This window comes from Dendrobates tinctorius, unplaced genomic scaffold (genome assembly GCF_039654945.1).
Source record: "Dendrobates tinctorius isolate UK_male_01 unplaced genomic scaffold, ASM3965494v1 ptg000161l, whole genome shotgun sequence".
Classification (NCBI taxonomy): Eukaryota; Metazoa; Chordata; class Amphibia; order Anura; family Dendrobatidae; genus Dendrobates; species Dendrobates tinctorius.
In genome coordinates this window covers 6,342,050-6,354,928 of record NW_027361828.1, presented here as the reverse complement: position 1 = coordinate 6,354,928, position 12,879 = coordinate 6,342,050, and the positions used below count along the sequence as shown (strand labels likewise).

The following is a 12,879-nucleotide window of genomic DNA, read 5'->3' as shown; positions in this document are numbered from 1 at the left end:
TTGAATAATAATTGACCCACACTTTTATGTTTAAAATTTATTAAAATTTAACTGAGCAACATAACTTTTTGGTTTGTAAGATTTATGCATCTGTTAATAAATCCTGCTCTTGTGTGAAGTTTGAAGGCTCTAACTTATTTGCATCTTATCAAACCTGCTAAATCTGCAGGGGGTTGAATACTACTTGTAGGCACTGTATATGCATTCTATGTGTCTATATCTATGGTTTCTCTTAGAAACCTGTCATAGGGCTCCATTATATGTCCATTTTGCAAGCCTGCGACAAAATCTCACCATACGGATGCCATACGGATTACATATGGATGCTGACATGCGCAAAATATGCAACCACACCTTGCTTACGGATGACATACGGATCACTGTTTAGGGGTCATTCATCCGTATTACGCATGTAAAATACTGACCGTATTTTGCGTCGGTTAGTGTGACCCCGGCCTAAGTATCTGTTTATGTGTCCGTATTCCACTGTAAGAACAGACAAGCAGAAGAAGTGATCTGTTGCATTCGTTATGCAAACAGGGCCGGCGTGCCTCATTGATTATTATGGGGGATTATTATGTTTGGTGTTCTTTTTTTAGAGCATAAAGAAAGTACCGCATGCAAAGCTTTTTATTTTGTTCCAAATAACGAAACCTAGGCGAACCCTATAAAAATCAATGGGCTCCTCTGCGTCGCTCTGCATAACTTATGCATCATGTCACTTATCCAGTTTCTCTGTTCCTAAAATGGAGCAGACAAGTGGAATATCAGCACAGACATGTGAACGCTGCCCAATTCATATCAGATGAACCAAAAACCAAAGGTGCTGTCACAATTACGGCATACGTATTATCATACACAATTATGGCTAGGTATAAACATTAATGTATGAGACATATGATGGTCATGTTTACGGGTCACAGATATTAGTTCTATTTCTATGTAAGGGCTCATTCAGACGTCAGTGATTTTTCATCAATGTTTAATTTTCTATCATTGCCAAAACCAGGAGTGAAACATAGAGAGAAAAATTATGAAAGAGTGACAAAAATTCTGTGTTTTGGTGTAAAAAAAATGATGTTTGAATGAGCCCTTATATAGATATGTGAAAACCGTATGTATGACAACATCATGTACTCCGGGATACAAACATCTGATAAATGTATCTGATACAGATATTACTTACCTTTGGGCTCCATAAACCATAAAGCTATTGAATACTTCTGGGTGAAGAAGATGTTGGGTATAGACATGTGCTTCTTCCATATGTGATGTTGATGTATAAGAATATATAATGAGTATCTCTGTAGCTGGACATTGTTTTAGAGGCATTGCTGGTGTCCCTGAGCCCAGCTGTATATAGACACTGTACACAGCTGTATATAGACACAGGGCTATGGCTCTCACATTACAGCAGTCCAGGGAGCAGCAGAGGAGAAGGTCACAGAGAGAGGGCTGCACTCTGCTCTGCCTTGTCTGTGGGTGAGGAGGGGCAGAGGGGTCCATGGCAGCCAGCCCCTCCCAGCAGAACACTACCTGCTCATCACTGGCCATCTCCCAGCAGAGCCGTGCGTCCTAACCCCACCTGCAGCTCTCTCCTCTGCACTCCTGCCTGCCCGGGAATATCGTATTCTGCACAGGGCAGGAACATGGCTGGGTGGCTGCAGACCCATGCCCCTCAGAGAAGACCCCCACATCTCATCTACCTCTTCATGGTGACCTTCCTCTCCTGTGGACGAGCTCTGCCTGATTCCCGATCACTGCATCCAGAACACATCATTGGAAGCAACCGAGGACTCCGGGTCCCGTTCGGAAGATCAGCATTTGTGGATCCGGTAGAAGACCTGGTCCTACAAGTGCAGCCTGGAGACAAGTGTGTGGTGAACGTGCTGGACAATGACCCCCTGTCTCAAAGACCTGGATCACTGACCCCTAAGAAGTTCCCTTGTGACTTTGGCCAAGGAGAAGTGCGATACACTCACCTGGGCTCCCGCAGCCCTCTGAGGGACAGGGTAAGGCTGCAGATTAGATACGATTCCCCTACAGAGACCCTGATTGTGCCACTTGTCCTGGAGGTGGAGGTGATATTCCAGCAACTCCAAATCGTTACCCGGAATTTACCCCTGGTGGTGGAGAAGATACATGGACTCAGTGTTCCCATCGATAAGAAAGTTCTGGGTTTCACCTATGACCCTGCTAAAGAGTCTTGCAGAATCACTCCACTTTTTGGCACTGGTGGGCTACCAAGGTATGGTCATGTAGTCAACATAAGCACTAGCCATCAGCAGGGCATTGACTGTCATACTTTTACTATTTCTGGGTACCATTACTTGCATACAGCACCTCACAACTCCCCAAACAGAGACTACTTACCCATGCGAGTGGATCTGACCAGTGCAAATGGGGCAACAAGGCAAGAACACTTTCATTTGACTGTCAGAAATAAGGAAGGTGTTGAGAACACCCCTCCTCATCCCAGCTTTGTATCCATGCTCATGATGGAAGTCAGCCAGTTTGTGTTGACTGCACTGACTCCAGAGATGCTGGCAGCAGAGGATTTAGAGTCTGATCCTGGGGATCTCATCTTTAACTTGACAAGCCACCTAGATGCAGAAACGTCTGGCTACCTAGTAAGCACTGATGACCAGAACTTACCCATAACTTCCTTTTATCAAAGGGATTTAACTGAGCTTAGGATAGCTTATCAGCCCCCATCTAGTGAGTCCTGGCTAGAGAGGATCCTGCAGCTGGAGATGCTGGTGATAGACACAGAGGGAGCCTCCTCTGAAACTTTTGCCTTCATGATTGTGGTGAAGCCTATGAATACATTGGCACCCCTTGCTACTCGCAATGCTGGATTGTGGCTTTTAGAAGGACAGTCAAGACCTCTATCTGGTGCAGGGTCTGGAATGAACAATCTGGTACTCAGTGATGAGGATAATCTAGAGGAGGTGAAAGTGAGTGTTGTAGGTGGACTCAAACATGGATATCTAGTCTTGGCACATGGGACCAATTCAGCCAACAATGGTGGGAATGGCTTCAACTTTTCACCACAAGAGTTACATTCTGGACTTGTTATTTACCAGCATGATGGTAGTGATACTTACAGCGATAATTTAATTCTTAGGCTGGATGATGGAAAACACCAGGTGGAGCTACTTTACCCCATCACAGTGTCTCCTGCAGATGATGAACCCCCAGTTCTCAATGCCAACACTGGACTTAGCCTGGCAGAGAGAAGTCTGGCTCTTATCTCACCCTTTATGCTCAGTGCTACTGATATTGATTCAGAAGACTCCACTATTCTCTTTGTATTGCAAGAACCCCTTAGTCATTTGGGCGAATTAGTGCTCAGACAAAGTGAACCCCCTGCCGAAGGTGAAGAATGGAAACACCTTCTTGAGGAAGAACTATATGAAAAGGTGGTAAGTGAGTGGTACCAAAGAGACATTGTAGATGGAAAACTGTACTATAGGCATGTGGGGCCACATAATGCTGAGGCTGTGTTAGATCGGGTACTGTTCATGGTGCTGGATGATAATGATCCTCCTAACCAGTCTGGACTCCAGGCTTTCACTGTACGGATCGAACCTGTAGATGACATTCCTCCAAAATTATTTCAAGGGACAACTTTACATATGACTGTTAAGGAATATGAGGTGACATCTTTTAAACGAAAGCACCTCCGTTATACAGACATGGACACAGATGATAGAAATCTTAAGTATACCATACATAGCTATCCAAGAGACACTGACCCCAACCACCCTGTTCTGACTGGGCATTTAGTATTTACAGACTTACCAGATGTTCAAGTGACTTCTTTTACTCAAGCCCAGATTAACCATCACAAGATTTCCTACAGGCCTCCAGAGAAAGAACTAGGAATTGTTGCAAAAGTTTTGCAGTTTAACTTTACTGTAGAAGATGCTTCAAGTAATTCTGTACAAGGCACATTTACTATATTTTTGCAACCTGTAGACAACAAACCACCTGAAATTATCAATACAGGTTTTTCTGTCCAAGAAAGGGGTTCTTTCATGTTTACAAAAACTGAACTTGATGCAACAGATCAGGACACTGACACAAAGAATATAAAGTTCAGCCTCTCTCAATCCCCCATATATGGTCAGTTGCACTATCAAGGTGAGCCAATGTCATTGGGAGATTCATTCGGACTCCTTAACATAGAACTAGGTCATGTGTCTTATGTCCATAATGGGGATGAATCTAACAGTGATTCTGTTTCCTTGGTAGTTAGTGATGGTATTCATGAAGTCCCTGTTACAGTAAGGGTACTTGTTAAGCCAGTCGATGATGAGACCCCAACATTAATGCTTCCTGGTGGCCTTTTAGGATCTTCTTTAGAAGTTCTGGAAAGAGGGGAGACTGAGATCACTACTAATGTTATTCAAGGCACTGATCCTGACACTGATGATCTAATGCTTACTTTTATTGTGGAGGACCCTCCTAATAGAGGGGAGATCTTGGTAAATGGTGTGCCTGCTGAAAGATTCACTCAGCAAGATCTTCTTAATGGCGATGTCATGTATGCACATAATTCTGAAGAAATAGGGCTTCAAAAGCAGCAGGATTTCTTTAACTTAACAATATCAGATCTTTCTGATGAATGGGTGATAGGTGGAAACAAAGTGCAGGGTGTGAAAGTACATGTCACCATCCTGCCTGTGGATAGTGAAACCCCTATAGTGAAGCTGGGAGATCAATTTTCAGTATTGGAAGGTGGTAAAAATGTGATAATGCCTGAAAATCTTAATGCAGAAGATGCTGATACACCAAAAGATGAAATACTGTGCACAATTATTGTACAGCCTAACTCTGGATATCTAGAAAATATTTCCCCTGCTCCAGGCTCTGAACGCTCTAGATCTGGGATTCCCATTAGTGCATTCACTATAAGAGATATTCGTCTTGGTCATATATATTATGTTCAAAGTATTCACCAGGAAGTGGAGCCTATAGAAGATAGATTCACTTTCCGATGCTCAGATGGTATCCATTCTTCTCAGCCCCTTTTTTTTCCTATTGTTATAATCCCAACCAACGATGAGAAACCAGAAATTTTCTCACGGGAGTTCATTGTTATGGAGGGAATGAGTCTTGTGATTGACACTCCAATCCTCAATGCTGCAGATGCAGATCAACCTGCAGATGAGTTGCTCTTCATTATAACCATACCCCCTCAACATGGTAGAGTAATTTTGCAGCAAAGCACCTCTCTTGTCTCAAACTTTACCTTGGAAGACATAAAAGAGAGCTCTAGCATTGTCTATGAGCATGACGACTCAGAAACAAAGGATGACAGTTTTACTATTCTTCTAACTGATGGAGAGCACAGTGTAGAGAAAAAAATACTTGTGATGGTTATTCCTGTAGATGATGAGACCCCAAGAATGGTAATCAATGATGGACTAGAAATTGAAATAGGAGAAACGATGCTTATTACAAACAAGGTGCTTAAAGCCACAGATCTAGATTCAGATGATAAGTCTCTAACCTATGTAGTTCAATTTGGCCCAAATCAAGGGCTGCTGCAGCGCCTTGACCTTGATGGAGCACTCCTGGAGAACATCACAGTAGGAAAGAACTTTACACAGGATGAAATCGACAAACAACTTATTCAGTACACTCACGCAGGCCAAGAAGGTATACGTGACCTTATAAAATTTGATATCACTGACGGAATTAACCCATTCATTGACAGGTACTTTTACATTAACATTGGTAGCATTGATATCGCTTTCCCAGATGTAATTAACAAAGGAGTCACACTCAAAGAAGGGGGAAAAGTAACACTCACTACAGACCTTCTAAGCACAAGTGACATCAACAGTCCAGATGAGAATTTAAGGTTTAGCATCACTAGAGCACCAAGTCGAGGACATTTAGAGAGTACAGATCAGCCTGGTATTCCTATCACAACCTTCACCCAACTCCAACTGGCTGGGAACAAAGTCTATTATATTCATACCTCCGAAGATGAGATGAAGATGGACAGTTTTGAGTTTGAAGTTACAGATGGCTACAATCCTGTGTTTCGTACATTCAGGATTTCAATAACTGATGTGGACAATAAGAAACCAGTTCTTTCAATCCATGACCTGGTGGCAAATGAAGGAGAAAACAAACTCATTACTCCCTTTGAACTAACTGCAGATGACATGGACACTCCTGACCACTTGTTGCGATTTACAATCACTCAGGTACCAGTGCATGGTAGCATTCTGTTTAATAACAGCCGTCCAGTCGTTTCCTTCACCAAGCAAGACCTCAATGAAAATCTGATCAGTTATAGGCATGATGGGAGTGAATCTACAGAAGATAGTTTTTCTTTCACTGTAACTGACGGAACACACACTGAATTTTATATATTCCCTGATACTAGTTTTGAGACACGAAAACCTCAAATGTTAAGAGTTAGAATAAATTCACTGGATAATGGAATTCCTCAAATTGTCGTCAATAAAGGAGCTGCTACATTAAAGATCCTACCTTCTGGACACCTTGGATTTCTTATTACTAGTAAATCATTGAGAGCAGAAGATCGAGACAGTCCTAATAAGCTGCTGAAATACAGAATCACAGATGGTCCAAAGCATGGAGTAATTATTAACATGGCGCATGGCAATGGCATGGCAAGAACATTTACCCAGGGTGAGTACTAAAAATTATTGTTACAACAATTGCATTCAATTGGTTTCTTGCTTTTGCAAGTATTGGAAGGTCTCCACCCCTCCCTTGTGGACCATGCATATATAAAGCCGTCTTACACAGCGTGTCCACATTGGACATTACCTTTCTGAATCCTGCTCATATAGGTACTATTCACATGGTCAGGTTTTGAATACATCGGTAAGAGGTGGATCACACATCCATTTTTAGACGTCCGTCAAAATCCGCCGCTTTGCAAAAAAAACCGGATCCACCATTTTTTGGCGGATCCGTTTTTTTACCCAGAGACTTGCATTAGTGGCTAAAGCAGATCCGTCCAAAAATCGGATCCGGTAGCATCCGTTTGTGGCGAAACAGAAACGGATCTGTTTTTTCACACTTTGGCGGACGCCAAAAAACGTATGTGTGAAACAGGCTTTAGGGACTTCTCTGATATGGCTATACCTTGATGTTTGGTAGAGCTGCTTAGTATACAGTTTTTGCAAAAAAAGTATCAACTAAATACACTGTTTTGTTGTCATCTTTTTACTAGCACTTGCTGTTTACGGTTATATATATATTTTTTTACAACAGAGTATTTTTACGCGTTTGTTATACTGTGTTTCTCTGTGTTTCAAAGAAAAGTAAGGGCCCAATTCATGAAAGCTTTCATGCCATATTCAGGTTTTAAATCTCTGAAAATTCATAAAATTTAATTCAAGAGATGGGGTGGGATGGAGGCGCTGAGGGAGAGGGATGTCACAGCTAATTCATGACAACATGTGGAGTTCTCTACACCCGAAATCTCACTTCAGTATATGAATCAGGAGCGTTTGATCCAGCACATCCCCTCATCACGAGCAGCGTGAACAACGCTGGTCTTGATGATTCCGGGCATTATGTATTAACAAACTTTGCTTCAATTAATTGTTCTAAAGAAATCCTAAAAATAAAAAAAATATTGGACACAGCATCACTGTTCCCTGATTCAAAAAGACTGGCATTTTGCATGCCACGCTTGATGAGCGTTGTGCTAAATTCTCTAAGTCAGTAACTGGAGTAGATTTCTGTTATAATTAATTCCGCTTTCATAGCGCAAGTAATGAGGAATTTGTCGGTCATGTTTGACCATGCCTCCTTTGGTGAGGCTCCACCCACATTTCAAAAAGTGAGTGGAACAAGTCGAAACTGTTTTAAAATTTCAAAAGTCCCTAAAATTTCAAACAGTTTTACACCATACTTCTGGAAAAACTGTTTGATGGATCAGGGCCATTATGTATCGTCAGACCACTTTGACTACTAAATTTAGAAGGTGGATAAGTTCAAGTAATCCACTGCAATGTAATTTAAAGGCTGCCATGTTTGTTTTTGCATTTTTCATATATTCCTCCCTTTCTGATCTTATCAGCTGATATTGATGACGTAAAAGTCTGCTATGTCTTGAAAGACGGTGAGAACGCTACAAGTGACGTCTTTCGCTTCTCAGTAGAAGATAATGGTAAGTTTTGTGATTTTGTTTGTATGCACATTTGATACTAGAAACCCATGAACTTGATGTCTCCACCCAACTAATGGTTCTCAGCCGTTTCCAAAATACAACTCCCAGCATATACATATAATTTATTGATGGGATTTGTTCAGAGCCAATCGGAGTTTATGAAGCTAGGTATGATGTCTATATCTCCCTTTACAATTGGGTTACACTATTTGCATGAGGAAATACACAATTTGGCATCATATTCATAAACTTTATAAAAAGCAATAATAGTGTGAGCTGTTAAGCTAATTCAAACCAATTTTGGGACAAAACAAGACCATGATAACATACTGCTATTGGGAAAGCACTGCAGCCGTACAGCTACATACAGGGGACAACATCTTTTTAGGACATGATGGGATGTGCTAACCTTGCTCTTTAGAGGGGTCAGATTACCCATCGGCAGAGTTGAACTCCTCATCATAATAAATAACTTACAAATAGAAGCTGCTTTTCCATTTTATGATATTAAATATATATAAAAAAATAACATTGGACTAGTCTTAGAAACATCATCACTTGCAAAAAGGTGCATAAGTATTAGGTGAAAAGCTGATTAGAATGTATTTTCTAATTATCTAAGTTTACACCCTTACCACTTTTAATTTGCTTTATCACACAATACCCCACCCTTCTCCCTATCTAGCTAATCCCTAAGGCTATGTGCCCACATTAGCGTTTTTAAACGCTCAGGAAACAGGTCTCCTTCCCAGAAAACGCGCTTTTTGCGCGTTTTTTGCGCCAAAAACTTGCGTTTTTGATGTGTTTTCTTCCGCGCGTCTTTTGGACTATTGGAAATAGCCAAAAACGCGGACCTAAGCGGAAATTAATGAACATGCTGCGCTTTTTACCGCTAGCGGTAAAAAACGCATCCATTGGCACAAAAAGGCCAAAATGCATTTAAATGAATGGGATGCTTCTTTTAAGCATTTTTGATGCAGTTTGACCCCGAAAAACGCATCAAAAACGCTTAAAAAAATCGCCACGTGGGCACACAGCCTAAATGTGACATTTCGTTTGAGAAGAGTCTTAAATGTGATGTCAAAGGAGGCTGGTGCTGCACTTCCTCCCCGCTTCTTCCATCGCCCTCCTGGAACAGCACATCACAGGTGGCAGCGCTGCAGTTACTCATCGGTTTCTTGCATCGCTGTCCCTTCTTGTATAATAGGTGATGCACGTTGTGGGAGATGTGAGTGCAGTGCCAGCACCTTGTTTCTGTCTGTGAAAGACATCAGCAGGGGCAGAGCTACATACAGTGAGTGACATTAGCGCCGCCGCACAGATTCTAGGACCACCCTGTAATTAATTGTCAGCAGAGGGCAATGATAGAAGCAGTGAATGACACCACCTGATGACAATTTGTTTGAGGGCGATGCTGGTTTTATTCACTTATTTTTTTCTGCCTTCTGATGACATCTTCTTTCAGTTAGAAGCTACGGTGACAGCAGAGATAGCAGCAGAGTGCCAGCACTGCACTCACATCTCCCGAAATGTCCACCACCCTGGATGCAGGACATCTTCATAGGGGGCCATGATGCAAGAAATTAGTGAGTACCTGCAGCGCTGCCCCCGATGACGTCATGTTCCAGGAGAAGCGATGCACACTGCGGGAAGTGATTGCAGTAAAGGAAATACAGCAAAAAAAAAATCACATTTATGGATTAGATAGATAGGGAAAAGTGTGCCACATTGTGTAATGAAGCAAATTACAAGAGTGGTTAGGGTATAAGGACGGATGGTTAGAAAATACATTTAACCTTTAACCTTTTGGACCACTGTCTTGACAGCGCAAGAATATTAGTGAGCTGCATGCCATTGCCAATAGGGAATGTGCTAATCTTCCTAAGGAGCAATGCCAAAGTCTGACGCCTGGCCGTGCATCATGTTCGCAGCAGGTCGTAACAGCCAAATGTGCCCTAATATGTACTAAAGACACTTGTTTTTAAGAGGTTGAAAAATTCTGAGACTGCAGTAGTCAATAAAGGTGACGTGTTGTGTTGAATTTGGAGAGCGCACTCATGATATTAGTTGACCTATATAAATTATTCTTGTCTCATTGGTTTATTGCAAACAGCAGGAAGTTGTACATTTTCTTAATAAAACTAAGTAGTAATGGGGGTGGAATAATTTTCGAAAAATCAGAGGTATGTGAAAAAAATCGAACCCGTCATATGTAATAGAGTCCCACGCTGTTTGCGTTGTAGCTGGAGTGTAGAGTCACTGTCATTGATGGACCCACATGCTCAGTAGCATCCCTGCTCTGCTCATGTTGTAGGATCTGAGCGTGAAGAGGCTGAAACTCTGCGGTAATAAGAGGAGAACTGCAGTCTGTGCAATAACAAGCATGAATGAGAAAGATATATAGATTTAGGCGGACATATAGGCATATATGAAGTAGATGATAGATAGGACTGTAGGGAAGGTGACCTGATGGATGGACTAGTCAGCAAGTAGGAAGGAGGGTTTGCCCATTTTAGGCAGATAGCAGTTATGACAGTGGGGAAACAGCTAGGAAAGTGTAGGTGATGTGCAGTACCTTGGGTTGACCACTAGATGGCAGGGAGGAGTGTAAGTTCATGACTTAACAGCAGGTTAGGGCTTTAGAAACCGATGGTCATGGGGGGCGGAGTTACAGGGAACCGGGAAAGTTATAAATTTGACAGGAGGGTTCCAGAAAGTTCCAGTCCCCGGAAGGTGCTCATGAGACAAGGAGTCTGTGACAGTTTGTGCACTGTGAGGAGAGCCAAACCAGGGGACTGAGGAGAGAGAAAGTCAGGGGGGTGGTCCTGACTTGAATTACCGCAGTACAGACGAGGCCCCGGGGAAAAGCATACCGTATTAAAGATGAAAACTGACCAGTAAAAGTGCTGATGGTGTACGGGCCTAAGGAGGCCACAGTGACTGTGCTGACAGGATCGTCGCTCAGTGAAAAAAGGGACGGTACGTGTGTTTACTTCCCTGGTGAAAAAGTACGGTGTGTGTAGCGTGGCCTGGAAACGGAAGGCCGTGAAGGTATTACGGTGTACTGCTGAGGCCGTCAGTCGGACGGTGAGGAAAATAAACTTGGACCTGTTGCACCTGAAATCTGCCTCCATCTTTTTTCTGTACGTCACTGCACGGTATACAAAGGGACCCCCCCCAAGCCCGGCCCACGACCCTACAGGACAGTAACTGTTTATCACTAGGGGAATAAGACCACGAGTTATCGATTAGCCACCTGCACTCCTGGGAAATTCTGCCTTATCGCAAGGGACAAGCTGCTGGCCGAACTGAGAAAGATAATGGACCAAAATGACCCAGGAGTGAATGAAGATGCAGGAAGAGGTGAAAATTTCACTGCAGTGTAGTGCTTTTTGTTTGCTTTTTTGCATTGACATATTTAATTTAATGATATTCATTGCTCCAGAGATATATTTATTTATTTCCACATGTGGGATAACTCCTTTAAATCCTGATCAACGCCTTTAAGCATGAAAATCTGAATACATGTAATCTATTTTTCCCCATCTAAAGGCATAAGAAAGTAACTTAGTACCTGTGATCTGCTTAATGTTCCCTGCCTCCAACACTTAATGGGAGTTAGAATTTTCAGAAAAAAGCACTTCAACAAGCCCTGAGGTGCTCCGTCCTGTGGACAGGTTTGCACAAGTGTGCGCTCACAGATTCACACCACTCTCCACTGATTTCTGTGCGGGGATGTCAAGTTATCCGCTGACAGATACAGTTGAAAGTTTAGAAATCTGTAACTATTCATTTGGTTGTAGATGCTCGGTATTTAATCCTCTTGTGATTACTGTAATCTATAGTATTAGCTACTGTAGTCTCAGATAATAAACTAGAGGGACAGATGATCTGCAAGATGCATCTCAATGTGCCAGGCAGGATCTGGCAAAAGTGTGCAGAGACTTCACCATCTCAATCAACTTAAATGGGTAATTTTGATATTTGACTCTGATCAAAACAGGACACGTGCCTGTGACCATTCAAGAGGAACTAAGAAATTCTGGATCACACAATCCAATTGAGTAAATGTCGGCTTTTACTAAATAATCTATAGCCAACAGGAAAGACACCAGTACAAAAAATCCAATGCGATTGAGATCACTTGTGATCTTTCATCATAGCAATGACCCTGGTGTTGCTATGAAAAAGGATCACAACAAGTGATCCGAAACATTTAGCATATTTCGTACTGGTGTCTTTCATGTTGGCCATGGATTATGTAGTAAAAGCCATTTACTCCATTGGATCGTGGAAACTGAAATGTCTTTGTTTCTCTTGATTGCCTCACACAGACTGTGTGTGGGTAAATTAGTAAGGATTTACACCAGACTAGAGATGGGCGAACCCGAACAGTAAAGTTCAGTGTCCGTGTAAGGAGGTGGCGGAGACCCTCGGTTGCTCCCTCCTTCCTTATATGTCGGACATGTGTCCCCCCTGCAGTGCCCTGAGGGTTTGCCTATGTATTGCTGTCTGTGTTTATATGTCTGATACTGTATTATTGTGCATTGTATATTTCAATTGTATTAAGGTAGTGTAGGGATAGAAGAGGTTAACAAAAGGGGCCAGTCCAGCATGCTAAAGAGGCAGGAAGTTCCTGCTTCTAGGACAGAGGGGCAGGATTGCCTGATGCAGGATGTGTGTCCCCATCTGAGACAGAAAGGACCCCT

The 12,879-nt window shown here is 42.3% G+C and overlaps 1 protein-coding gene across 1 annotated transcript in view; it reads left to right on the top strand.

Moving 5' to 3' along the window:
- The first annotated feature begins 1,649 nt into the window (after positions 1-1,649).
- FREM3 (FRAS1 related extracellular matrix 3) overlaps positions 1,650-12,879 on the top strand; it is a 116,462-nt gene continuing 105,232 nt past the window's right edge. Inside the window, exons 1-2 of the mRNA XM_073549760.1 lie at positions 1,650-6,675; positions 8,081-8,170. Of these exons, the coding sequence (XP_073405861.1) occupies positions 1,650-6,675; positions 8,081-8,170 (5,116 nt within the window). The remainder of the gene's footprint in view (positions 6,676-8,080; positions 8,171-12,879) is intronic.